General features: G+C 37.9%; 1 protein-coding gene and 1 non-coding gene across 2 annotated transcripts; both read right to left on the bottom strand.

Annotated features, from left to right (window-relative positions):
* Positions 1–1,955: 1,955 nt before the first annotated feature.
* LOC126375176 (lysM and putative peptidoglycan-binding domain-containing protein 2) lies at positions 1,956–25,559 on the bottom strand. The gene is made up of 4 exons (XM_050022044.1): positions 24,959–25,559; positions 24,575–24,861; positions 4,434–4,658; positions 1,956–3,419 (listed from the first exon to the last, which is right to left on the bottom strand). The coding sequence occupies exons 1-3, from the start codon at positions 25,127–25,129 to the stop codon at positions 4,451–4,453; spliced, it is 666 nt and encodes a 221-aa protein (XP_049878001.1). The 5' UTR covers positions 25,130–25,559; the 3' UTR covers positions 1,956–3,419; positions 4,434–4,450.
* Trnam-cau (transfer RNA methionine (anticodon CAU)) lies at positions 21,239–21,310 on the bottom strand. Its single transcript has one exon. It is a non-coding gene; the product is annotated as a tRNA-Met (tRNA).

Raw genomic sequence — 25,559 nt, 5'->3', positions numbered from 1 at the left:
TGAATTTTGAATTTAACACAGAGTTCTGGTATCGGTTGGGCGGTGAATCGGAAAACATACAAAGTTAATATAAAATAGATAAATAAAATAAATGTTATTCACAAATGACTAGAAATATATAGAGGAAAGGTTAAGTAGATAAAGTGACTCCCTTATCTAGCGTCGTATTGGCTCATATTTTTTTACTACCTCCAGTAAGCAGTATAGCTGTCAGTATGATACAAAATTAATTTATTCCTATATACTTTATGTAGGTATTTTTTCAATATACGAGTATAATCAAAGTTGTTACATGCTTAAATCAATGAGGGACTTTCCAGAGTACATTCCCTAAAAATAATACAGATGGCGCTCTTGTTCTTCTATCGTGTGGGTTGTGAGGTGGAGTACCAACCCCATCAACCCTCGTGTCAGGGTTACTATTGAGTCGCCAAAGGCCCCTGACATCGTGCTGTTCAGATTTAACGTGATGATTACCTATTTTCTCATTGCTCGGGGTACATAAAAGTTCAAAAATATAATGTTATGTTGGCCAGTATAAAAATAATTGTTGCTTGATATTTGGATCAGATACCTATCGAATTATATTGCTATCTATATTGCTTCACTTTATTTTTATCAGAATAATATTAGGTAGATGTGTTGTGCCTGGGTGTTACAACAAGGGTCATCATTTATACCCTAAAACAAATAAAAGAGTTGCTTATGTATGTTGAAGAAAATAGAAGGTTCATCATCATCAGCCCATTAACGTCCCCACTGCTGGGGCACGGGCCTTCCCTATGGATGGATAGGGAGAGAGAAGGTTAAACGACGGCAAATTTGTACAGTCATGAGCAATATAATGTACCCACTTTAGGACTCTGTCGCACTAACGTATTTGACATTTAGTGAGAGTTACAGTTCAATTTGACAAAAAATTAATGTGACATGGTACCAAAGTGTATACATATTAATGCTCGTGACCGTACAGCGCCATCTATATATTTTTGGGGAACGAAGAACGAAGCCTGGAAACTCCCTCATTCACAGTAGATAATTTTGTGTTCCTTATTTTAAGCGTCGCTGACTGCGTTTTACTTTACTTTTACATTCCAATGGCCCCACATTTTCTAATGTTAATATAAAGCACGGAGCTGCCTCATATACTAACATAGTTTATTTTATATATTATACAGATATAAATATTATTACTATACTAATCAATATTCAATAATATAGAACTAGTGCTACCACACCCACAAGAGTGAAGTGGAATTGATATCATGAACCACAATTTATAATTCAGGTTAAAAAGGCCACATCGAAGCAATTCATCTAAAAAAGCAATATTGCAATTTGACATTTGCGCATATAAAAGTGCGCAATGCAAAAAAAAATACAAATAGCAATATGGCTTTTTTGGCGGCGTGGGTGTGCTGCCGCCAAAGGATGTTTTTCGGGGTACCGAACTGAGCATAGTACCCCGCTAGCCACAAGTTGGTAGTGTGACTAGGGATCGACGATCCGACAGTGTTGTGTTGGAAGTTGTATATATGCGTCTTGCTGTGTAAACTTCGATATCGCGTTTCACGACCGCTTGAAGACTGCATTATTGAATGTGGCGCCATCTGTTGCATGTGAGCGGAACTAGATGGCCAACTAGTTGGGTCCGCTACACTTTCTTAGATGAATTGCGTTGTTGTGGCCATTTTAGCCCCCCAGTTCTTGTCAACACAGTACCACGTCTGTATCCCAGAGTAGACAGAGGTGGGTGTATAAGTAATATACACTCACTACTCGCCAGCATTTGTTAAGGCGAGGCTATTGCCATTAACGAGGGAAAATCCTGGAAACCACGTGATACAAATATCTACGCATCTTAATTTTATAGATCATGATGTAAGTATTATAATACTTCGTTTAAGTTATTATATCTTAAACCAAAATAAGAGTTTCAAACTTGATTATCAAACTTTACATAACTCTAAACTAAGTAAGCAATTTTTGTTTTTTTTTTTTTTTTGACGTGATTTATTGTAGATTTGCCGCAGATGGCATTAACTACTTGGCCGGACATCTTTTTGAAAAATAAATCGCATTCGGATGTGATATTTGTTAACAAAACCTTGGCAATAGACATGCTAGTTTCAATCCAAATTAACATTTGCAGTCTCAATTTTTACTTGAAATGAAATTAATAGAATGAAATCGAGTTTTTCTTGAAGAAAATCACATAAGAATGATCAGAATATAATTTTTTCAAAAAAAGACGCTTACTAGGTTTTCTATATAGGCGACGAAAGTAAGTGCATTGATCCACGACGATAATTGTCCGTCAGTCTTGACTTGACCCACCTATGGATGTGGCAACACTTTAATTTATAATAAATAAGGAAAGTTGTGTTATATATTAATCCATCTCTTTCCTATGCGTATAGTTATATGAGGGTCAGTCTTGACTTAAGCGAGAATAGTAGATTATTCAGTCAGTACTAAATACACTATATTTACGGTTCGGCTAGTTTACCCACTAACCCCATAGCTTGCGTAACCACTTTCTACCGCCTTTTATGATATAAGACTCATTCCTGTACACAACATCTAATTTTAAGTTATACCTGTCATTTTCTTATCCGCCGAAAAGGAAAGGGACGTATAATCGACAGGCATAAAATTTATGGAACAAACGTCAATTTTAGGCAGGAATTTTAAAACCCTCCCAAAATTATATATTCGCCAATAAAACGTGAAACGGGTTGCATAACAGCAAGATGCCTATAAAATTCGCCTGAGTATTCACTCATTTTAAAATTAACAGTTGTCAATCATCCGTCCCTTTCCTTTTCAGCTGATAAGAAAATGACGGGTATAACTTAAAATAAAATTAGGTGTTTGCAGGAATCGGGGCCAATGATTATTATTACTTTGATTCTGGGTTAATCTCTTCGTCATCTTCATCTACCTAATATGCGTGTAATGCACACATATCTGGTTTTTTCTGCGTAGTGGAGTATTATATTTCTTACATACATATATTTATTTTCAAATTACTACTAATATTAGAAATTTGAGGCGTGAATACTGAGTTCACCATGCGATAAACGTACCTCTGATTACCGTAATTGGAAACACAGTCCTGAGCTTATGTCATCTTCGCTTAAGCGGAGACCGGCCCTCAAAATTGTATCTATTTATTAATTTATGCTTCACTTCACGTTAACTGAACAGATCGTGGTATAGTTCATTATCTAATAACCACTGCGCTTGATCTAGGGCGGTGACTCACCCGTGTACTTGGATCATGATCGGGATCGGCCGATCCGATCACGGGGGATCCGATTGGAGTTCGGTGGATCGGATCGGATCACAGAGGACCTAATCGGATCGCACCCGATGCGTGAACCGCCTGGGCTCGCGCTCATTGGAAACGCGCATATCTGCAATTTGAAAAATACATTTGTCAACAAAATAATATTAATTAATACAAAACCGAATCGTTATCAACAACATAATAACACTTTTTTTTGTATATCCAGTACGTTTAGGTAGATAAAGTTAATTTATTAGCAATGAAATCGTGCGTTATTTAAAATTCGAACCAATAGAAAAAGTAGTTTATGTGTATGTTTTCAACCTAATAGTGGTTGCTATGTATGTTATGTGGAGGTGTTGTAACCTACCAAGCCTTATAACAGGGCTAATGCTAATGACCACTTGTCGAATCATTATCTCATTGAGTTCATTTACATTTTATAGGAGATAACGAACCAACCTATTTTTGCTGATAAGTTCACAATAATATTACGTTGTGTTATTTTATCACCCTATTAACCTCTGTGCTTAGATAAAGAACATTGTCTAGTAAATAGAGTTGACTGTGAGGCTCCGGTATCAACGGGAGAGTATTTGCTTCACTTTTTGCTTAAGTCTGGTAGCTGGGTCGTTTATGATCAAGGGGAATTACTTGAATTAAGCATTCCCACGCCCAATAACTAATCTAATCGACAATCAGAGTAACCAACCATCGAGAGCAATGGTTTTTATATGTTGATTTGATGTTTCATACAAATCTTTGACGAACGTCAACACCGCAGTCGCTGACCGTGGCAATCGGTTACTGTTGGAATCATACTTAGAGCCGTGTCGATGGGGTTCAACATTATACAGACCATGATTCTGAGTTGATATCAAGTGGAATTTACCGTCGCAAAATTCATGTATTTTTTTTTTTTTAATTATTATCCGTTCCATACTCAGTATTCGTTACGATGTCACTAACACCCTGTACACGGTCCGATAACGTACCTACGCTGTCCCGGGCGCGCTACAACTGGCAGATATCATCTATATATAGATATCTCGAGCCACCACAATGAAGAATCCGCACATCTCCCCTATCACAACATCGTCGGGAGTCACCAGTACTAATGGACTCTTGTGACGTCACTCACCTGCGCTGTCTCGGGCGCTACAACTGGAAGATATCATCGTGCACCCTCTCGAGCCGCCGCAGCGAGGAGTCCACCCGACGCCCTTGAGTCAACGTCGACGGCGGCGGCGGCAGCGGCGGCGGAATCACCTCGTTGTATGAAGTGGAAGCGCCCAGCGACTGGGACTGCCGAAGTCGCGCCGTCGGCCGGTGCCGCACGAACCCGTCTTCTAGGTCCTTTACGAACCTGAAATTTTAGATGAAAAAACTTTAGAATGTAACAGATATGATGATGATGACGAGGTATATCGACAGGCGACGGGTCTCAGCTCCTCAATGACAATATGATCCCAGTAAATATGAAGGGGTGCTATTTAAACAGATATTTATTTAATAGCATCACATACATAAGCTTACGACTATACCCCATTTAGGGTCGTCAGAGGTACATCCATCGCTGAACTAAGTACCCATACCTCACCGAGCTTTCTAAACTACTGTGAGTGCAGTAGATATCACAGTGTCGTGTAATTTATTGAGCAAATTACTTTTGAGCAAATTATGTATATATGATTTAAGAAATAAAAATGTGATATGTAGGTGGTGTGTATTAGTGCAATGATCATGATGTCTGTAGAGGTGGTATAAATAAAAAAAGTTATCTGAATAACCTTGAAAGAAAGTAACAAATGTTTATGATTGACAACTATGTGGTGTCAGGTAAATACATTTGTTAGTTCACTATAATGTAGAATGTTATTGTGGCGCATTATTCATTTATTGTTTCCAGTAATTTCTATTGTCACGACGAGGCAAGCGCAAACAACATCGCTTAACACCCGAGTGCTATTTTCCGGATACCTCTTGTTAGATACTTTGTTAGTATCGTTAATAAATGTTGCAATTAATACTACATAACATATAAGCTCATGATATTCCTAATTGGAGTAATCAGATAGTCAGAAGTACATCGGCGGATTCAGGGGGGATCATGGGGGTCATGACCCTGGGCGGCAGGTTGGGTCATGGGGCACTGCAATAGGCTGTCAGCGACCTGGTGCTGGATCCGCACTTGGGTAAATTCATCGCAAGATGTTCTACGTACCCGCACCTCACCGGGCTATCTGTTTCAGTTAGACCAACATGATAGGTAGTGACCCGTATCGCCGTCTAAAATGGTCGAGTCAACTGCGTCATGGTGCACATAAGATGAATTAAAAACTAGGACTAGATTTCTAATAAACTATTTTTATCGTCCAATAAAGAGCAGTGCCTACATGGCATTTACAATCTGCATATTGCCGGGACTCTGACGGATCCATTAATAGACATTCCTTGCATGTATTAACGTGACATTAATGTAGGGGATAATGTGTCTGTAGTTCTACTTCGAAGAAAAGAAGTCCGCCTAACATACCTACGTACGTACCAATCAGAAATCAGAATCATTTATTCAACGTAATTATCATGAATAAACTTGGTGAAGGCCAATGCCCTATCTATACAGGGTGTTAGTGACATCGTAACGAATATTGAGGGGAACAATGCCCTATCTATACAGGGTGTTAGTGACATCGTAACGAATATTGAGGGGAATGATACAGCTCATATCAAGTAGAATTTCCTGTTGAAAATTCGTGTCAATTTTAGTGTTTTTTTTTTATTATTTTCAGTTCCATACTTAGGAACGGAAAATTCCGTGACATCAACTTAGAATCACGGCATAGAATAAAGAATTATACTACGATAACGGTCCGAATCATCCCTCAAAGTTTTCGTTACGATGTCACTCTAACACCCTGTATAACAAAAGTGAAAGATCACACACTGACTGACTGACTCACTGATCACAAAATCTTAGTAGTTTTAGACGGAGAAGACGTTCGTTATGTAAAAATTGACGATTCAAAGTGTTACCTATATAATAAAGATATTTTTGAATTTGAATTAGAAACTACAAGTGCTAGCAGTCTCAAATTTTTCATGGGGTTTCCTTTTAGGACGTAGGTGCTCATTAAGACGGGATTTTGGGAAATTCAACCCCTAAGGGGGCAGAAAGGGGTGGCAAAGTTTTTATGAAACTTTTATAGTTTTTTTCCATACATTACATATACATATAAACATGCAGAGACTATGCAGTTCCATTTGCTTCGATCCTGACACACTTCTCTTGCTTCCTCTAAATTCACCATTCGTTTCATACACGCACGCCGGTTCGGAGTAGATCGTACTAAACGTTTTCTAAGGACATCTCCAACTACACGTCGTTTTCCAAATTACTAGAAAATACCTCAATTCAATTCAATTCTCAATTATTTATTGCATTCCATGTAGTACAATGGGGTGTTACATAGGCATAGGAACTAAAACATGGACCCTGTAGGGCACAGCAACGTTGAAGGGAAGAGGAAGTGTGTATTAAAATTAAAACTTATCATTTAAAAATTAGTCTACAGTATAATAGCTCTTTTTAATTAGCATTGTTTTCAGATTTTTTATAAATAAATTAGTTTTAGTTTAATCCCTTAAGTACTTTGGGAGCTTATTACCTACTCATTATTTAAAGAAATTAAAATGTATTTAATACTTTTTTTAAACAACCCTTGCAATGGGGTGAAATATGATATGTAGATTTGTATGGAAATTGTTTTTATTTTAAAAAAAGCTTTCAACTCTAATATCACATAATACACTACTCGTCACACTATCCGAAGCAGGGGCGGGTCACTAATCTATCTAAACCTACGTATGTATCTGTACAACAAACAAATAACAAGAATCCACAAAGACAATAAAAGTACTAGATTAGTAACCGGATAATCTCATTTAGAGTCAGGTGACGGAGCAATCCACTGCAGTGCCACTTCATCTTTGGCCTTGGAACGAATTCTTTTAACGACAGTCACACTGACTGCCTTAATGAATGTTCTAGATAAAAGAAGTTAAAAAGGCACCTAGGACACCAGTATAATGGCCCCGATTCCTGCAGACACCTCCTAATTTATTTTAAGTTATACCCGTCATTTTCTTATCCGCCGAAAAAAAGGGACGGATGATTGACAACTGTTAAAATAAATGAGTGAATGAATAAATAACCTCTTGCTAATATGCAACCCGTTTGGCCAGTGCTGTCAACTTAATTCTGTCAGGTTATTGACCAATATAACATTTTGGGAAGGTCTTTTAAATTTCTGTTTATAATTAACGTGTCTTCTATAAATTTTATGCCTGCCGATTACCCGTCCCTTTCCTTTTCGGTGGATAAGAAAATGAGAGGTATAACTTGTAATAAACTTAGATCAGAGGACCAATGTCACCAATGTCAAACTAGCACGCTCTGATGGCCGTTTTGCCTTTGTCCCGCTCATTAAGTTTCGTATTAATTAATAACTACGTTAAAGGAGCAAATAACTGTACTTGATTGTGTTTATCAAGTTTCGTATTCATTTATTGACGGAGCGAATTCCTGTACTTTATTATGACAAAAATGGTAGTGGACAAAGTGAAGATTGCCGAAGTAAACGGCACCCAAAGAAGAATGTCATGGGAATTCTCCATTCTCCACCGGCCCGCTGTAGTGTAGTATCAGATTGATTAGAGACATCGATGCCATCAAGGTTATATTTCCATGTAAGGAAAATTGCTATTTAAAAATAGGTTTCTTAGAACCCTATTTACATAAATTAAATTACGTGAACTATTCCTTATAATTAGTATTACACAACATGTTGTGAACTAAAGATTATTATTTTTCTGTAAAGGTAAAGTTAAAGAACTATAAGGAGTGTATTGCTATGGTTTACCATTAGATATAATGGTAACCGAAATCTTTTTATGACAACATTGCCGCAAGAGAAGAGAAGCAAGAGCAGTGCGTCAGGATCGAAGCAAATGGAATGCTATAGTCTCTGCTTACCCCGGTGGGCGTAAGCTTATGTATGTATGTACAACATTGCCGCGAAGTGATGTAATTTTAGGGCTCCCTTATTACGAGGTCCATCTGGTCAAAAGACGTGCCCCCGACCTATACTATGCGGCAAATTGCTATAAAAAAATGCATAAATCAATCATAATTACTATGAAAATAGGGTACAACTACGTATATTTCTTCGTAAACGATCTTTGTAGCGATGTTCGGTATTTCCGTGACCAGTCACTATTCCTAGCCAATCATAAACATACTAGACACGACGTTGTTTAACAAGTGTAGCATAATATTAACTGAGAACCGCAGCTGTACGAGATTATCACTTTAATATTTCATATTTCACATACACGCGCTCGTAAAGATATGATATCTAAAAATAACATCGACGTCGGGATTAAAACTGACCCGTCCACGCCCTCGATTTACTCTAACTTTTTCCATATACATAACATATATATTATATAGCCTATATACGTCACACTATTGAGCCTCTGTGATCTAGAGGTTAGAGCGTTAAGCTCACGATCCGGAGGTCCGGGTTCGATTCCCGATGGGGACATTGTCGTAATCATTGCAGGCTTGAATCACCTGATCGTCCGAAAAAGTAACATGATTCCGTATTCGGAGGGCACGTTAAGCCATTGGTCCCGGCTATTGGCCGTAAAAACACCTCCACCAACCCGCAGTGGCGCAGCGTGGTGGAGTATGTTCCATACCACCTCCGGTTGATTGAGGGGAGGCCTCCACTCCACCACGCTACTCCAGTGCCGGTTGGTGGAGGTGTTTGGACTACTAGCCCGGGAACGACAGCTTAACGTCCCTTTCGAAGCAAGGAATCATCGTAGTTTTATGTCAATCCGGTGTTTATCATTATACATAAACGTAGTTACTCGGTGCATATGGAACAATTAAATAAATAATAAAAATCGGCAAAAATAATTAGTACCTATAAGTAGCAAGATGTCCATGCACTTAAAACGAAGAGTCTTTGAGCAATGTGTTCTGCCAGTATTCGCATACGGAGCCGAGACCATGACCCTAACTGAGAAATCCGCAGAGAATCTCCGTGTTGCCCAGAGAGCAATGGAAAGAGCTATGCTCGGCATTTCCTTACGGACCGGAAGAGGAATACTTGGGTTGGATCTAAAACCAAAGTTAGGGATGTGGTAAAAGTAATTGCCGAACGCAAGTGGAGATGGGTGGGACACATTGCTCGAATGAGCGAAGAAAGACGGACCAAGAGATTGTTAGAGTGGCGCCCACGAGCATTCACAAGACCGAGAGGAAGACCACCAATGAGATGGAAAGACGACATTGTGTGGCACGCAGGATATGGCTGGATGTCGATAGCCCAAGATCGTCGGAAGTGGAAAAACATGGAAGAGGCCTACGTCCAAAATTGGATATGAATTTAGGCTGATATCAATAGACCTATAAGTACTCACACCTCACGGAGCTTTCTCTTAGACCATCGTGATAGGTAGTGAGCCGTATACAATGGTCGAGCCAACTGTGTTAGGGAAAATTCCACGTACGTAATGAAAATAGTAACGGAGATTAGACCCCGCGTGGGTTCATTCACCATGCGAATAATATTCCTCTGGCGACCCTCTGATTAGCTTGAATTTGTCTATAATAAAGAGTTTTCTATTGTATTTTATGTCGTGTCGTGTTGTGTTACAAACAAATACAGTCTTAAGCAGAATTTCATCATTGGTGCCGATTCCTGTAAACACCATTTAATTTAATTTTAAGTTATACCTGTCATTTTCTTATCCGCTGAAAAAGAAGGGACGGATAATCGACAGGCATAACATTTATGGAACACACGACAATTTTAGGCAGAAATTTAAAAGACCCTTCCAAAATTTCATATTGGCAAATCACCCGACAGAATTAAGTTGACAGCACACGTCAAACGGGTAACATATGAGCGAGATGCCTATTTTATTCGCCCGGGTTATTCATTCATTTTAAATTAAGAGTTGTCAATCACCCGTCCCTTACCTTTTCAGAGGATAAGAAAATGACGGGTATAACTTAAAATAAAATTAGGATGTGTCTGTAGGAATCGGAGTCAATGTTTATGCTAAAATGCTTTCGCGAAGTGACCTTATTGTCGGAGTCAAGACGAACAGTCAAGAATCGACCGGCCACAGGCTGTCACTGGCCACTCAGGGTATATTTAGCGAACACGGTGGAATAAACCCAGTATTCGTAAATCGACCATGCACGACCTCGGTTACTAAGTCAGCTGATCGCTATAACGTCAACATATCAACATATACTACATACCTACATTAACACACGCATTATTGTCTTTTACGTAGGACATAGCATTATTATTTATTCTATATTTTAACGAGCTTATGTATTTATTATTGAAGAAGGATATGTGTGTGAGTACTGAGAAGACGACTGACAGAGATGAATGAAAGAGGAATATATGACGTGCCTCTACTTAGAGTGGGATAAGGGCAGGAGGATGATGATGATAGAGTTTATTTATTACACTCCTTCAAGCCCGACGCCGGCGGGCACGAACGCATTTCGCCATACATTAAATTTCTCATTTATTTATTTATTTTCTATCCTATTTTATACCAACACCCGATGCAACGGGCTCGATCGATTGGGTTCTGTAATAAGCCCTGAAGTTAGACTTATGATGTCCTATTAATGTGTGCTCGTGAACAATAAAGAGACAATTATTTATTCGTTTAAAACCGGCAGTAACTTTTCGGCACAGGCCTCTCCTCCATCAACCGGGGCATACTCCACCACTCTGGAGACCACTCCACCAACTCACAGCGAAGCGGACCTCCGTCTTTTACGGCTAATAGCCGGGACCAACAGCTCAACGTGCCCTCCAAATAACGGAATCATCTTACATTTTTTCACAATCAGGTGATTCGAGCCTGCAATGTTCTTACCAAACCAAGGACAGTCTCACGAAGTGATTTTTGACAATGACCCCATCGGGAATCGACTCCTGGGTGGTTGAAATGGCCACATCGAAGCAATACATCTAAAAAAGCAATATTGCCATTTGACATTTGCGCATATAAAATTAGGCGCGCAATGCAAACAAATGTCAAATAGCAATATTGCTTTTTTAGACGAATTGCTTCGATGTGGCCATTTTAACCCCCCAGATCGTGACCACAACCATATATTAATTAAGTTAGATAACAAAATATAGTGTGTAGGAAAGTTCAAAATTGGTACAGTTGCATACTGACTGATTGAAAGAATGTTTATAAAACAGTAGCGGAAGACCCCGAAATGCGGGCGTTGTTTTAATAACATCTTTTCTGCACCCATTCATGTACTATATCTTTGCAATTGTACTTTAAACATAATAGAAACGAGTGGACTCTGTAAGTGAAATAATAAAGGATGATTCGTAATTTTTAGTCTGTCTACATTACTTAAATTAAAAAAAAAGTATATAAACCGACTTCAAAACATTTAATAATATTTTTTATTTCCTTTATTTAAATAATATTATTATATTGGGAATTGTTTAAGATTAGCTGAAATGGGAATTGCATAATTTTATTGTATTATACATTTTTTTATAATTTTCTACACAATGTGAAATTGTTCAGAAATAAATAAACTAATAACACAAGTATCTACGTAATTATTATAAAATTTACAGTAAATGGTTCCATTTAGTCGGACACTCTTTCCTCATATTTTATAGGCGATGAAAAAAATGGAGGTTAGAATTTGTAGAAAATGAACCTCTTTACCGAAAACTTTTCACCTTTAAATGGCACTGGCCCTGTGGTATACCTGGCTTGCTTCTGTATTGGGGAGCGCCGGTTCGACCCCGTTATTTTAAGTGCAATTTTCACTAACACAGTTGGCTCTACCACTATATACGGCGATACGGCTCACCACCTATCACGTTTTCTAACTGAAAGCTTGGTAAGGGATGGGTACTTAATTCATCTTGTGATGGATGTAGGATAAGGTGCAAAAGTCCAATCAGTTTCTTGCAAAGTAATACATTAACTGGTTGCACTTAAGACCTCCTGGTACATATCGTTTCTGTAATAGACCAAAAACACCTACAAAAACATAATTTTTATAATTGATGTCAACTAATGGTTCATAAGTTCCACTGTTTAGAAATAATTCGCTGGGCTCAGTGACTGCACTTTTGTTCTTTGATTGTACCTCTGACTACCCCAATTAGGATATAGCCGTGAGCTTATGTTATGTTTCATCTCAATTGTCTCAACAGTCTGTTACGTTTGTTTCATTATCAATTTCAAAAGGAAATGTTATCGACGCAACAGTGCCTTTCATTATTTATGAATGAAAATTAAATTATACGGTTGAAAGCCACGTTGATATTAACGCCTCATCGTGTTCTCTACTAGAATTTTCCCTCTAGAGATACAGCCAATCTAGCATGATAAGAGGTAATAACTATAATTCACATTTCACGACCTCTGTAGTTCACATTTTCCCTAGAGAGGCAAACAACAAATAGTGCACAGTCTAACACAATATTATCATTACTAGATATTCGTATTACACGCAGAAAATAGCGATAAGAATTCGTACATTGAGGTTTACGCGGTTATCATCATAATTAAAACACATAATATCGGGTTCTTACCGCGTTAATCAGGGATATGAGACTCCCGATAGTTCAACACTGTTGCAAGTGCCATGATCACTCTCCACTCCAATTTCATCAGTCATCCCGTGATCATGGCACTTGCAACAGTATTGAAATATCGGGAGCCTCATACCTATCCCTGATTAACGCGGTAAGAACCCGGTATTATGTTTTAATTATGATTTAATTCAGTAGCCTCATCATCATCAGCCGTATGACGCCCACTGCTGGGCAATTCAGTAGCCTAATAAAATATTACTAAATTCGGGAGAAAATTCTCTGTGATTAATAAAATCTTGTGTGATTTATCGATAATATACCGTTACCTTTTTCCTATGCTACTTAAAGATAAACTATAGATAAGTAATAGGTATGTGATAAGGAGCAGTCTTAACGGAAGCAGACCCCGGTCACTCAATTCAATATTCTCATTGGTAGTAATCGACAGGCATAAAATTTATAGACCACACGTCAATTTTAGGCAGAAATCTAAAACAACCCTCTACAAATTTTGCACTGACCCATAACCCGCCAGAATTAAGTTGCCGGCACACGTCAAACAGTTTTCATACCAGCGAGATACTTATTTGTTTCGCCCGGGTTATTCGTTCATTTTAATATCAACACCCCTCAGTCATCCGTCCTTTTTCTTTTCGGCGGATAATAAAATGACGGGTATAACTTAAAATAAAATTAGGAGGTGTCTACATGATTCGGGGCCATTATTTCCGTGTGCTGCTTAATGCGGCCTCTGCAACTCTTTATCGGTTTTAGTGGCCATTTAAGACTAAAGTAATACCGAGGGACAGGATTAGCAGAACGTAGTGGGTAGCTCATTGGGACGAGCTAACCTATAAAATGCTACTTAGGTTCTATGACGATCTTGTGACGTAGCGAGTAGGCGCCGCTACTTCAAAAGCGCACCCCTGATGCCGGGCAGAAGCGGTATCAGTACTGGTTGGAGGCCGAGGAAATGGATTCTGGTAGGTCTCTAGCTAGAACATCACCGATTGAGAAATTGGTCGGTGTACTGTGAACGGAAGGCGATTGGGGCAACCACCGTTCTACACGCCCTATCTATGAAGTAATGGCGATTACTGCACCGACAAGAGCGCAGCTCTTAAATAAAGAGAGAGAATACCGAGGGGTGAGGCCGGCGCCCGATACGAATTGGTGCGGGCGGGTGAGTAACTGTTCTGTACCTAGTAATCACTTTTATTCTATGACGGATAAATGTAAAACGACATGTCTGATGGAAGCATAGAATAAAGAATAATACAATGTATAGAAACCTCCACTCCGCGCCAATTCGTGTCGGTGCAGAGCTAGATTTACCTCATCCCCGCTCTCCGGGCTGTGCTGGGAGTAAAAGAAGCATTATACGTTCAGCTGTTTCTCATGTGGAGACCATAGCTAAAGTCGAATAGGTGTTATATCTTCTGGCACATGAAGTACTAATGTATACGGGGTGTAAGTGACATCGTAACGAATACTGAGGGGGATGATTCAGACCATGATTCTGAGTTGATATCAAGTGGAATTTTCTGTCGCAAAATTCATGTTTTTTTTTAGTTTTTTTAAATTATTTTCAATTCTATACTTTTGCGATGAAAAATTCCACTTGATATTAACTCAGAATAATCAGCTGTTTCATCCCCCTCAGTATTCGTTACGATGTCACTTACACCCCGCACAAGTACATACTGTACCCATACAAGTAGGTATGGGTGTTAGTGACACCGTAACAAATACTGAGGGGGATGATTCAGACCATGATTCTTAGTTGATATCAAGTGGAATTTTCCGTCGGAAAATTCATGAAAATTTTTGTTTTTCTTTTTATTATTTTCTGTTCCATACTTTTGCGACGGAAAATTCTACTTCATATCATCTCAGAATCATGGGCTCAATCATCCCTCAAAGTTTTCGTTACGACGTCACTAACACCCTGTATAAGTGCGCCGTGTCCCATATATGATTTATCATATCCGTTTTAAGACTTCTATACCAAGGAGATAACTCCTTGTAACTTGTGGCTCTGCCTGTCGCGATTAAGAATAGGAGCGTGAGGAATATGATGTTACTCATCATCCTCCTACTATCCCATTCAAAGTGGGGTGAGCACAACATGTACAGTCATGAGCAATATAATGTACCCACTTTAGGACTCTGTCGCACTAACATATTTGACATTTAGTGAGACTTACAGTGCAATTTGTCAAAAAAGTTAATGTGACATGGTACCAAAGTGTATACATATTAATGCTCGTGACCGTATTCCTCTTACATCCATATCTGTCAGTCGTCATCTCGGTACTCACATCTTTCACACACTTCTTCACACAATCCATCCACACTTAAATACACGAAACAAACTATTCGTATAAATTAAAAATACCACTTGCTGTTATTTAGATTTCTTCGTAATTTCGTCGCCAGTGCGATGGCACGTACCGGAACGGTAGCAAAGAAAGTAGAATAAACATAATGTAAATTTTAATTTAAAAAAAAGCCCCTTTACCAGTTATAAAATACTTTATCTAATTCATTTAGTACTCTCGTTAACACAATAATCTCCGTCTCCCTTGTTGTAACTATTTTTTCTCCATCGCGCCTTTCCTCGCTAAATGACAACTGCTTAATGCGCCTTCGCGGCAAAAAGCCGCGGGATGGCGCCACCTTCACACGATTTGTTTTTTTTTTAAATGCGATCAGGGAGGTTAATGGCCACATCGAAGCAATTCATCTAAGAAAGCAATATTGCTATTTGGCATTTGTTTGCATTGCGCACTTACTTTTATATGCGCAAATGTCAAATTGCTTTTTTAGATGAATTGCTTCGATGTGGCCGTTTTAGTCCCCCAGATTTTCGCAATTGCTAACAATTTTGTGTTTTGATCTTTGTCATAGAATAAAGAATAATACTACGTATAGAACGGTAACTCACCGCTCCGCACCGATTCGTATCGGGTGCCGTGCTGAACTCACCCCCTCTGGTCTTACTTTAAGGGCTTATTACACCAACCTGTCCGACAGGCTAGATGCCTCAAGGTCACGGGTGGTTACCGTGGTTACTCCCCACAAACTCGCTCGAGATCGTGGTTACCATGGTTACACCCGCCGATTTGCTATTAGACTACACGATCTGATTGGCAAACGGGAGTTGGTGGGGAGTACCCATGGTAACCACCCGTGACCTTGACGCATAATAAGCCCTTTAGTCTTAAATGGCCGGAAGCCGCTAAGAAGCAACGGAAGAGTGAGGACTGTCTATCTCACTCGCACTTACGCGTTAAACGGCATACAGTAAGAATTCGGTTTCTGTATGGAGAGTCCGGAGTGTGCCTTTGTGTGGGCGTCTGGGCAGGTTTTGATATAAATTTTTTTCGGTATCAGGACTATCAGAGTCCTGAAGTGTTTGTTGTCGCGAGCTGACTGGCCTGGATCGTCGGATCGTATATTACATTCATCGTGACAAACACAAAACAACTTAGACCTAAAACGAATATTTGGATCCATAAAAAATGTTTACCCAGACTAAGAGCGAATATGAAACCTGTTACTAGGATAAAACCACAGAATAAATAATCTATCGACAAACAATCGTTATAGCAAATGACCAGTAAACTACTTGAATACTTGTTTTTTGATAAAGTAAACGAACCGGCAAATTGCCTATTCCATTACAAATTACAGGAATTGTTTGAAAGGTCGATCGTACGATATTCTTATTTATAGATAGTTCTTGATTGATGGTATATATGTCTTTAAGACTGTTATTACCTAAATCGCAGTGTAGAACATTGTAAAAAAACTATTTCACTTTAAAAAGACTATGAATAACGTAGAATTTACTTATACAAAATTTTATGTTTATGCTAATTAATAAACTTTTTGTTGTTAGTGTTTGGAGTGCCCAAGTGCTCCGGATAGTGCACGGAGTCGGATGGCCGAGTGTCATGATCAGATCACGCATATTTTAAAAGAAGTCAATCATACATGACACTCGACACAAGTTTAAGTAGTTATTTCGGCAAATACACCCAAATATATCCAAATAATCTGAACTCAAATCCTCAAACATGAATATTAACTAGGTTAAAGTTAAAAGTTACGAAACGATGGTATTTATATGGAGTTTTTATTTACCTGCACTTAGCAAATGGGCCTAATATTTAAAAGTATTTTAATGATTTCAAATATTATTAAATATAATTAAGTGTAAATTAAGTATGGTAATAGATAAGTCTTTAAGAGTTCAAAAACATGAACTCATTCGTCAAGCTCCAGTTACTCGCTTAGAAAAATGACAAGGCAGCTATTATGATGATGGATGAACGCTTGACTCGTGACTTTGAGGTCGCAGGTTCTAATCACAGCAACCTAATCCAATGATTTTCGAACTCATGTTTGTATCATACATTACTATCACGTGCTCAGAGGTGAAGGAAAACATCGTGAGAAAACCCACATATCTAAGAAATGCGTTTCGGAAGTATGTGACCTAGCCTGATTTTCTTCGCGAGTTGGAAGGTCAGATAGGCGGTCGCTTCTGTAAAAAAAACCGAACCTGTAAAATCATCAGGTTTGGTAAGTGTGAAAAACGAGATAACGCTAGGGAGATGACGAGGTATTATGATAATAGATAAGGAATAGTGTAAATATAATACTAACTTCAGCAATAGTCATAAAACGTTCGACATATAACGCATGATAACACATAAACGTCTTATATAGCGTAATGGTTTTAAAGTGAGTTTCCACTTAAACACAGCGGACAATGACCTTTCAATTTTGAATCTCTACAAGGATGACGCATTGTGTACATAGCTTAATCATGTGACCAACTATAGGTATAACTGTACCTACAGCATATACGCCGAGAAAACAATCTTACTTAGCCTTATCTCTATGTAAATCACGAATGTAAAATAAAGTTTAGCGAAGAATTTTAGAAACTACATAGTAAACAGCATCTTTTGGTATGGTGTTCCATAAAATTTATATTTGTCAATTACCCGTCGCTTTCTTTTTCAGCTGATAATAAAATGACAGGTATAACTTAAAATAAAATTAGATGATGTGTACAGGAATCAGCATATCTACCCAGTTTATGAGACTCGTGGTTAGGTGACGATTGTAGGTAAAGTTTATTTCGCTTCGTCCAATTTGAGCATCCTCCGTGCACATAAGTAGCAACACTAGCGACACACAACTCAAGATGAAATAGGTATCATAGGTAATAGGTATCACATGATGAAATATTAGAAGAGTATAAAATCTTTAACAGCCACGCTATTACAAACAAACAATATTATATTTAGAAATTGTGTTATGACTGGCGTATCCGTGGGACGGTTTGATCGAGTTAGTAATCGTAATTAATTTAAAAGAAGTGTAACTACACAGATAATTTTAATGTATAATAGAGGCTTCAGACGGATATCTATATCATTGACTATGTCTATAAAAATATAAAATAAGATTCCGAAAGCCTTGCACGACATCTCTGATTTAAATAATTTTAAAAGAAGCTTAAAACAGTACTTACTTAACAAAAGTTTTTATACTCTGCAGGAGTTTTTTTTTTTAATCATAAGTAGTTTTCTTTTAAGTTTTATGTCTAAAATAAAGCATTATGTTTCAGCCTAAAAAATATGAAACTGTAGATCTCTTTTAAATTGCTGTGGCCAATCCGGGTCCATATGTGTTACTCGCCTTGTGTTACCTTCTACCAGGTGGAACGCAATAATTATATAGGTATATAAAAGCAAAAAGTCACTCACTCACTGACTGACTCACTTATCACAAAATCTCAGAACTACAAGGGCTAGGAGTCTCAAATTTTCCATGGGGGTTTATTTTAAGGTTTAAGTGCTTACTAAGACAGGATTTTCCGAAATTGAAACGCTAAGGGAGTAAAACGGTGTGACAAAATTTGTATGAAACTTCTATATTATGTAGTTTTAAACGAACGGGTAACAGCTAGTTAGGTATATATTCGAAGAACGACATTCTAACGTCATAATAAAAAAACAGAATGGATTGTAAAAAAAACGTGACTTTTCATAGTTGGAAGGCCGAGAAAGGCGGCTGTCATGTGACCGGTGCGGTGCTTAGAAAGTGCTAGCGTTGCGCGCGCAACGGCCTTGGCTGACTCACAGCCGCATGCGCAAACCCGCAAAAAAACATACATAAAGAGCACAAATATACATAATTTTGTTGTCTGCTTCTCTCCGTATGATAAGCAAGATGTTCATAATTCGTGACGTATTGCGTGAGAAATAAGGAAGAATTTCAATGGTAAAAATGTAAACTCTACAGTCAATGGGAGAGACGTAAAGAGTAGTGGTTCTCCACTGCTCCACATAATATTAAAATTCTTCCCTATTTCTCACGGAATACGTCACAATTTGTTTCATAAATGTTATCCTAGGTCTACCCCTTCCTCTCTTTCCTTCAATTTCAAAGAGAAGGTGCAGGTCGTGTCGTATCGGGAGGTGAAGGTTTTCGCGGGAAGAAGAGAGGAATGGCGATTACTCCATCGACAAGAGCGCAGCTCTTAAATAGAGAGAAAGACGTCACAATTTACCGTAGATGATTTACTCTACTTGCTACTTGAAGAACACTAAGATTTATTTTTCTTGACGTGACTTATTGTAGATTTGCCGTGGGTAAGCAGAGGTGTATAGTATATACGTATACCCACTACCTATATCTACGATCCAAACATGAATAAAAACTCATAAAGTGGAATTCAGTGGCTAGAGAGCCCGAGCCGGAATTCGAACCCGTAACACTACGATGGAAGTCACGCGTTTTAGGAACAGGGCTATTACGGACGTATTACAATGAATAGATAAGTTACAGCCTAAATCGTATTCTGATACTAGTTTATATTACACTCTGTCTGCGATGTTATCATATCAGGCTACTTTATCAATGATTGCTCACATAAACTTCAATCAAAATTTTCCAAACTAGACCAAATGCTACTTCGTGGTCTATTCGGAAAATATGCCGATAACTTTTACTTTATTCTTCTTCTATCGTGTGGGTTGTGAGGTGGAGTACCAACCTCATCACACCAGGGTTATTATTGAGCCGCCAAATGCCCCTAACGTGACTCATGTAACGACTATCTACTTAAATCAGTAAGTAGTAACCGGGACCAACGGCTTAACGTGCCTTCCGAAGCACGGATTGTCTTACTTTCGGACAATCAGTTGATCAGTCTGTAATGTCCTAACCAAACTAGGGATCACAAAGTGATTTTTGTGATATGTCCCGGGATTCGAACCCGGGACCTCCGGATCGTGAGCCCAACGCGCGTTCGCGCGCTCTCCGCCTTACCCCTTAGCGGTTTACGGCTATTAGGACTAAAGTAAGACCCAGAAGGGGTGAGGTTACGCCAGATACAAATTGGTGCGGGATGGAGTTACCGTTCTACTCGTACTTTATTCTATGCTACATACTACGAGTACACCGTGTACAAAACAATTAGCGGTAACAAACTTAAACATGCCAACGATGTTTGTTGCGCCAAGAATCTAATCCGAAACCTTTTGCACAAGGCAGTCGCACTGCCAACTGAGCTAATGATCTTAAATGCAGTTTTTAGAAAGACCGCTTTGTGTGAAATAAAGAATATTTGATTTCATTTTGTCTTTAAACTGATAAATATTGTAATATCATATAATAATAAAGTCTCAGAATTGTGTAAATTACGCACGATTCACGAATTTTGGTATAAAGTTAACTTGGCAGGAAGTTGGCTGTATTCTGTGCCAATTTTAGTATTGATCCAGTACCAGTATGTTTCTGATGCAATAACTTACACTTTCATACATAAAAATACGCGCGTAATCCCTGTCGCTATCTCTATGACAACCCTAACCCTATTCCCAAGATATCTTGCAGTCAATATTGGTAACGGTGTCTTACTTAAAAGTTTCGACACACCAAAATAAGGAGCACTCCACGTTGCTACACATTTTAGCTGGACTCTTCTTCTTCTATCGTGTGGGTTGTGAGGTGAATTACCAACCTCATCAATCCTGGTGTCAGGGTTATTATTGAGCCGCCAAAGGCCCCTGACATGGGTCATGTAACGACTACGTACTTACATCAGTAAGTAGTAACCGGGACCAACGGCTTAACGTGCCTCCCGAAGCACGGATCATCTTACTTTTTGGACAATCTGGTGATCAGCCTGTAATGTCCTAACCAAACTAGGGATCACAAAGTGATTTTTGTGATATGTCCCCACCGGGATTCGAACCCGGGACCACCGGATCATGAGCCCAACGCTCAACCACTGGACTACGGAGGCCGTTAGCTGGACGGACAATATTATGGAGAACTGTCAAAATTTAAGGACACTCAACAGTGCCGCCTACATTTGAGCTAGGTACTAGTTTTTATGGCACTACTTTCAGGTCAGAATTAGCGCGGGGGCCAGTGCTGCTAGCACTTTTAGTGTGCCTTATACGAAACTTAAAATATTCCATGTTGCTTATCTAACATGATAAACAGATAAAAAAAAGTCTCTTGGGTGACAGGCTGGAAATAAAGAAAGAAAAAAGAAGGAAAAAAGCAAGAAAGTGTGGATGGATTGTGTGAGAAAGGATATGTGTATGAATGGTGAGGTACCGAGATGACAACTGACAGAGATGAATAGAAGAGGAATACATGTAGTGCCGACCACACTTAGAGTGGGATAAGGGCAGAAGATAGATAAAATATTGAGCACAATGGACGGTCACGAGTACTAATATGTACATTAACTTTTTCGACAAATTAAACCGTAAATCTCATTACATGTCAAATATGATAGTGCGACAGGGTTCTAAAGTGGGTACATGATATTGCTCATGGCTGGACATAAGATACAGAAATAAGGGCAACAGATACAACAGGTGGCCTTATTACTCATGCATCAATCAAGAGGATGATGATGAAGCTAAAAAAACCATTCATAAAATCGACAAGAGTGACAGACTGAGCTGAGCTTGTTTGCTTGTTTATATGTTAAATAGGTAACCAACTGTTTTATTTAACCCATGTTATTTACTTAACCCAATTATTATACAATTAATACATAAAATATAATATAATACAATTAAATAATGTAATATACAATAATAATGCGCTATTTAATATTTAACTATAATATAATAAAATACTAAATAGGCTGTGTGGAACCTGCTTTACTGTCATTGTGTTCAATGCTTCATTAGTCATTTAACAGAGAATGTCGCGATAAAAAGTTTAAAGTCAAGATCAAACCAATTATTGATTGTAATTAGATACTTTCAAAGAATAAAGGAAGGCCTAAGCTGCGGGACATGAAAGGGCTGTTTTTATGCTGTTATAAAAATGATTATTTTATTCTTTGGTACATTGCAAAGTGGAGAGAGTCTGGAATCTCAACAAGGCTCTAGTACGTAGAGAAAGTCACGCCCATTATCTCTAATGTCAAATAATCCTAAATGGAAAACTCTTCTAAATAACTCTTCTTCTTCTTCTATCGTGTGGGTTGTCAGGTGGATTACCAACCCCATCCACCCTGGTTTCAGTGTTATTATTGAGCCGCCAAAGACCTCTGACATGACTCATGTAATGACTAAATACTTACATCAGTAAGTAATAACCGGGACCAACGGCTTAACATTTACTTAATTTAATATCAGTAATTGATTTTGTAGAGTTTTGATTGTAACAAAGTTTTTTGATTGTTAAAATTTTATTCTATTATGGTAATATTCATATTCATTTATTCACTGCAAACTCATGATGAGTGTTATTTTTAAATCACCCGTCTAATTAATTATTTGAGTAAGCAGTGGAATGATACAGTCCAATTGAATGAATGGACGAAAGTTTAAAAAATCGTCTATGAAATTGTGTGATATTATCTGTAACTACTAACAGTTTATAAAGTGAACATTTCCATAACAAAATAATATCATGACTCAGTTATAATAATAACATTATTCATAATAATTTTACTTTAATCTTTATCTTCTTATAGCTGGAATGTTCTCGGCCCTAGTGCCACAGTGCAAGTAAACACTATCCCAACATCAAATATTCCCCTATCATCCTGCATAAATACTGTTATCACTACCAGATTCTATGTATTTGCTTTACCCACTACTTTATCTATACACACATACATAGTAGTAATCAGTATAACTTTGTTGGGTTAATTCACACCCCAGACACTTCATACAATCAACCTCCTTTTACACAGACACTACACATTGACAATATCGTACACGCGCATCTGTGTGTGTGACGTCTGACACCATACTATATGCTGAGGTAAACCTAGCTCAGACGCTGGTGGGGAGTGGAGAGTTACTGTTCTATACATAGGTAGTATTATTTCTTATTCTATGGTTAAATATAGAAATTATATAGAATTATGTAGAGAAAGATAAACATACAGGGTGTTAGTGACATCGTAACGAAAACTGAAGGGGATTTAGATCATGATTCTAAGTTAATATCGAGTGGAATTTTCCGTTTCAAAATTCATGATTATTTTCATGATTTTTGAAATTATTTTCAATTATATACTTTTGCGATGGAAAATTCTACTTGATAGTATTCACTCAGAATCATGGTCTGAATCATTCTTCAAAGTATTCATTGCAATGTCACTAGCATCCTGTATATAAACACATAACTCACCTATTCCAAGAATAAAAATAAAAAACAAATAATAAAATAAATTTTTACGATCTTTTTCTTTTTTTATATAAAGAATCTTTAGGTTGTACAATTATTGCCACGAAATAACCAGTATTGTTTGTTTGGAAGTGTTTAAAAAACCTGTCACAACACAGCAGAAATCAGAGTAAGCGGTGTTTACCTATATTTTTTTTCCTGCCTATTTTGAGCCACTTGCAATCGGTTGTGCGACCATAACCAGGTGTTTTCGAACGTACATAATGATGTGGGCATTTACGTATAATTAGTTAAGCATTTAGCATAATACCCAGTCTTGTTATAATATTTAAGTATTGATATAGTAACTGTTGGCGGAAGTAATAAAAAAGATAAAGTAACGTTATGACAATCATTATATATTAATTCCTAAGTTCAAGTCATATAGTCTTAAATCATAAGTGGGCAGTCTCATATGGTTACAAGAAATGATGAAATAGAAAGCTATTAATAGGAATTTAATCAGAATGTAGTTCATGATATGCTTTGATTCTATTTCAAGAGTCATATCACTGCATGACATGACATTTAAAAATAAGTCTAGTACCATTGAGAGTAATGACTACATTGTCTTGAAAATAAATGAAAATATTGTTTGTCTCATACAATAGCTCATTCCCTATCAGAAGGTAAACATGATTGATAAACTGTTTTTAAAACATTAATTTATATACAATCTCATAAGGAGATCTATCTCTATGTTTATATCCATACTGCATTATAACATATTCTTTTTGTATAAATTACCATTAAATTTACATGTGTTGAGTAAAGTTGTCATAGTGAAAAACAAACAAGGATGTGAAAGGGGAAAAATGTAAAATACATTAAAATATAATAGTTTCAAGAATAAGGTACTCACTCGCTGTTCTCCTTAGTCTTTTCCACATGTTTCTTTATGTCAGCAAGAGAAGAATCCAATCTACTGAGGAACTCATCAAAACTTTTCTTCTCGTCGGGACTGCCGGGGGAAAAGTCTCTCGTAGGCATACCTGAGATGGAGGCACGATGGCTAGGAGCTGGAGGCTCCGTCACCCGCTCACCATTCTCATAGAAAGGAGAATCTTTGGTCACAGGGATCAATAAATACTCCCTCAAAAACAAACTGTCCGAAGCGAACAAACGGTTCGCCCGCCTTATCTTCTCCATCTGCAACCAATAAGCAGCATATATATTCCATCACTCATTCAAGACACACAACTTAAACGAGATAATAACACTTTTATTGCGATGTTCATACACTTACAGTTACACCATATTTAAGAGCGAGCCCTTGCAACGTATCACCTTTTGATATCACATGTTTTATGTATTCTTCGTTCCTTTTCATATGGTTGCATGTGCTTCCGTATTTTTTCAGAGGACGAGCAGATTCTCGAATAGAAACTCTCTCATCAAAGAGACGATCTTCCTCCATTTTTGACGTAAACGAAAATGAGAATTATGACATATTGATTTTTTTTTTTTTTTTGTTTTTGTTTTCCCCGAAGGGTAAGGCAAAGGGAACTATGCCCATACAGCCATGTCTTACGTATTTTTTTCTTGATGATTGATGAAATGATGAAAGATGATGATGATGAAACCTAAGCCCCCACCCTCGGAGTAGACTCCTACTCCGAACCCCAAACGAATTAACTCAAAAGTCCGCATAAACTTTCGAGTTATGAAGCGGCTTCCTGGCACGAAGCGAAAATAGGCAGATACACTTTGTTTATTGAATACTTCTATATAATAACACTCGCGAATGTCTTCCGACTAACTTAATGCGATCATTAACCACAAAACACCACTTCGTATTAATTATTTAGATTATTCAATGAAGAAAGCAACTGTCCCGTTCCCGTTTC

The sequence above is a fragment of the Pectinophora gossypiella genome, chromosome 18, assembly GCF_024362695.1.
Source record: "Pectinophora gossypiella chromosome 18, ilPecGoss1.1, whole genome shotgun sequence".
Classification (NCBI taxonomy): Eukaryota; Metazoa; Arthropoda; class Insecta; order Lepidoptera; family Gelechiidae; genus Pectinophora; species Pectinophora gossypiella.
Note: the sequence above shows the minus strand (reverse complement) of the source record. Positions and strands in the feature narration are given on the sequence as shown.

What these genes read in the sequence shown, in the direction of transcription:
- LOC126375176 (XM_050022044.1), bottom strand. Translation starts at nt 25,129, where the DNA reads ATGGAGGAAGATCGTCTCTTTGATGAGAGAGTTTCTATTCGAGAATCT. An exon ending in CTCTTAAATATGGTGTAACT is followed by an intron (nt 24,862 to 24,958) that starts GTAAGTGTATGA and finishes TATTGGTTGCAG; the next exon opens with ATGGAGAAGATAAGGCGGGC. An exon ending in AAGACTAAGGAGAACAGCGA is followed by an intron (nt 4,659 to 24,574) that starts GTGAGTACCTTA and finishes CTAAAATTTCAG; the next exon opens with GTTCGTAAAGGACCTAGAAG.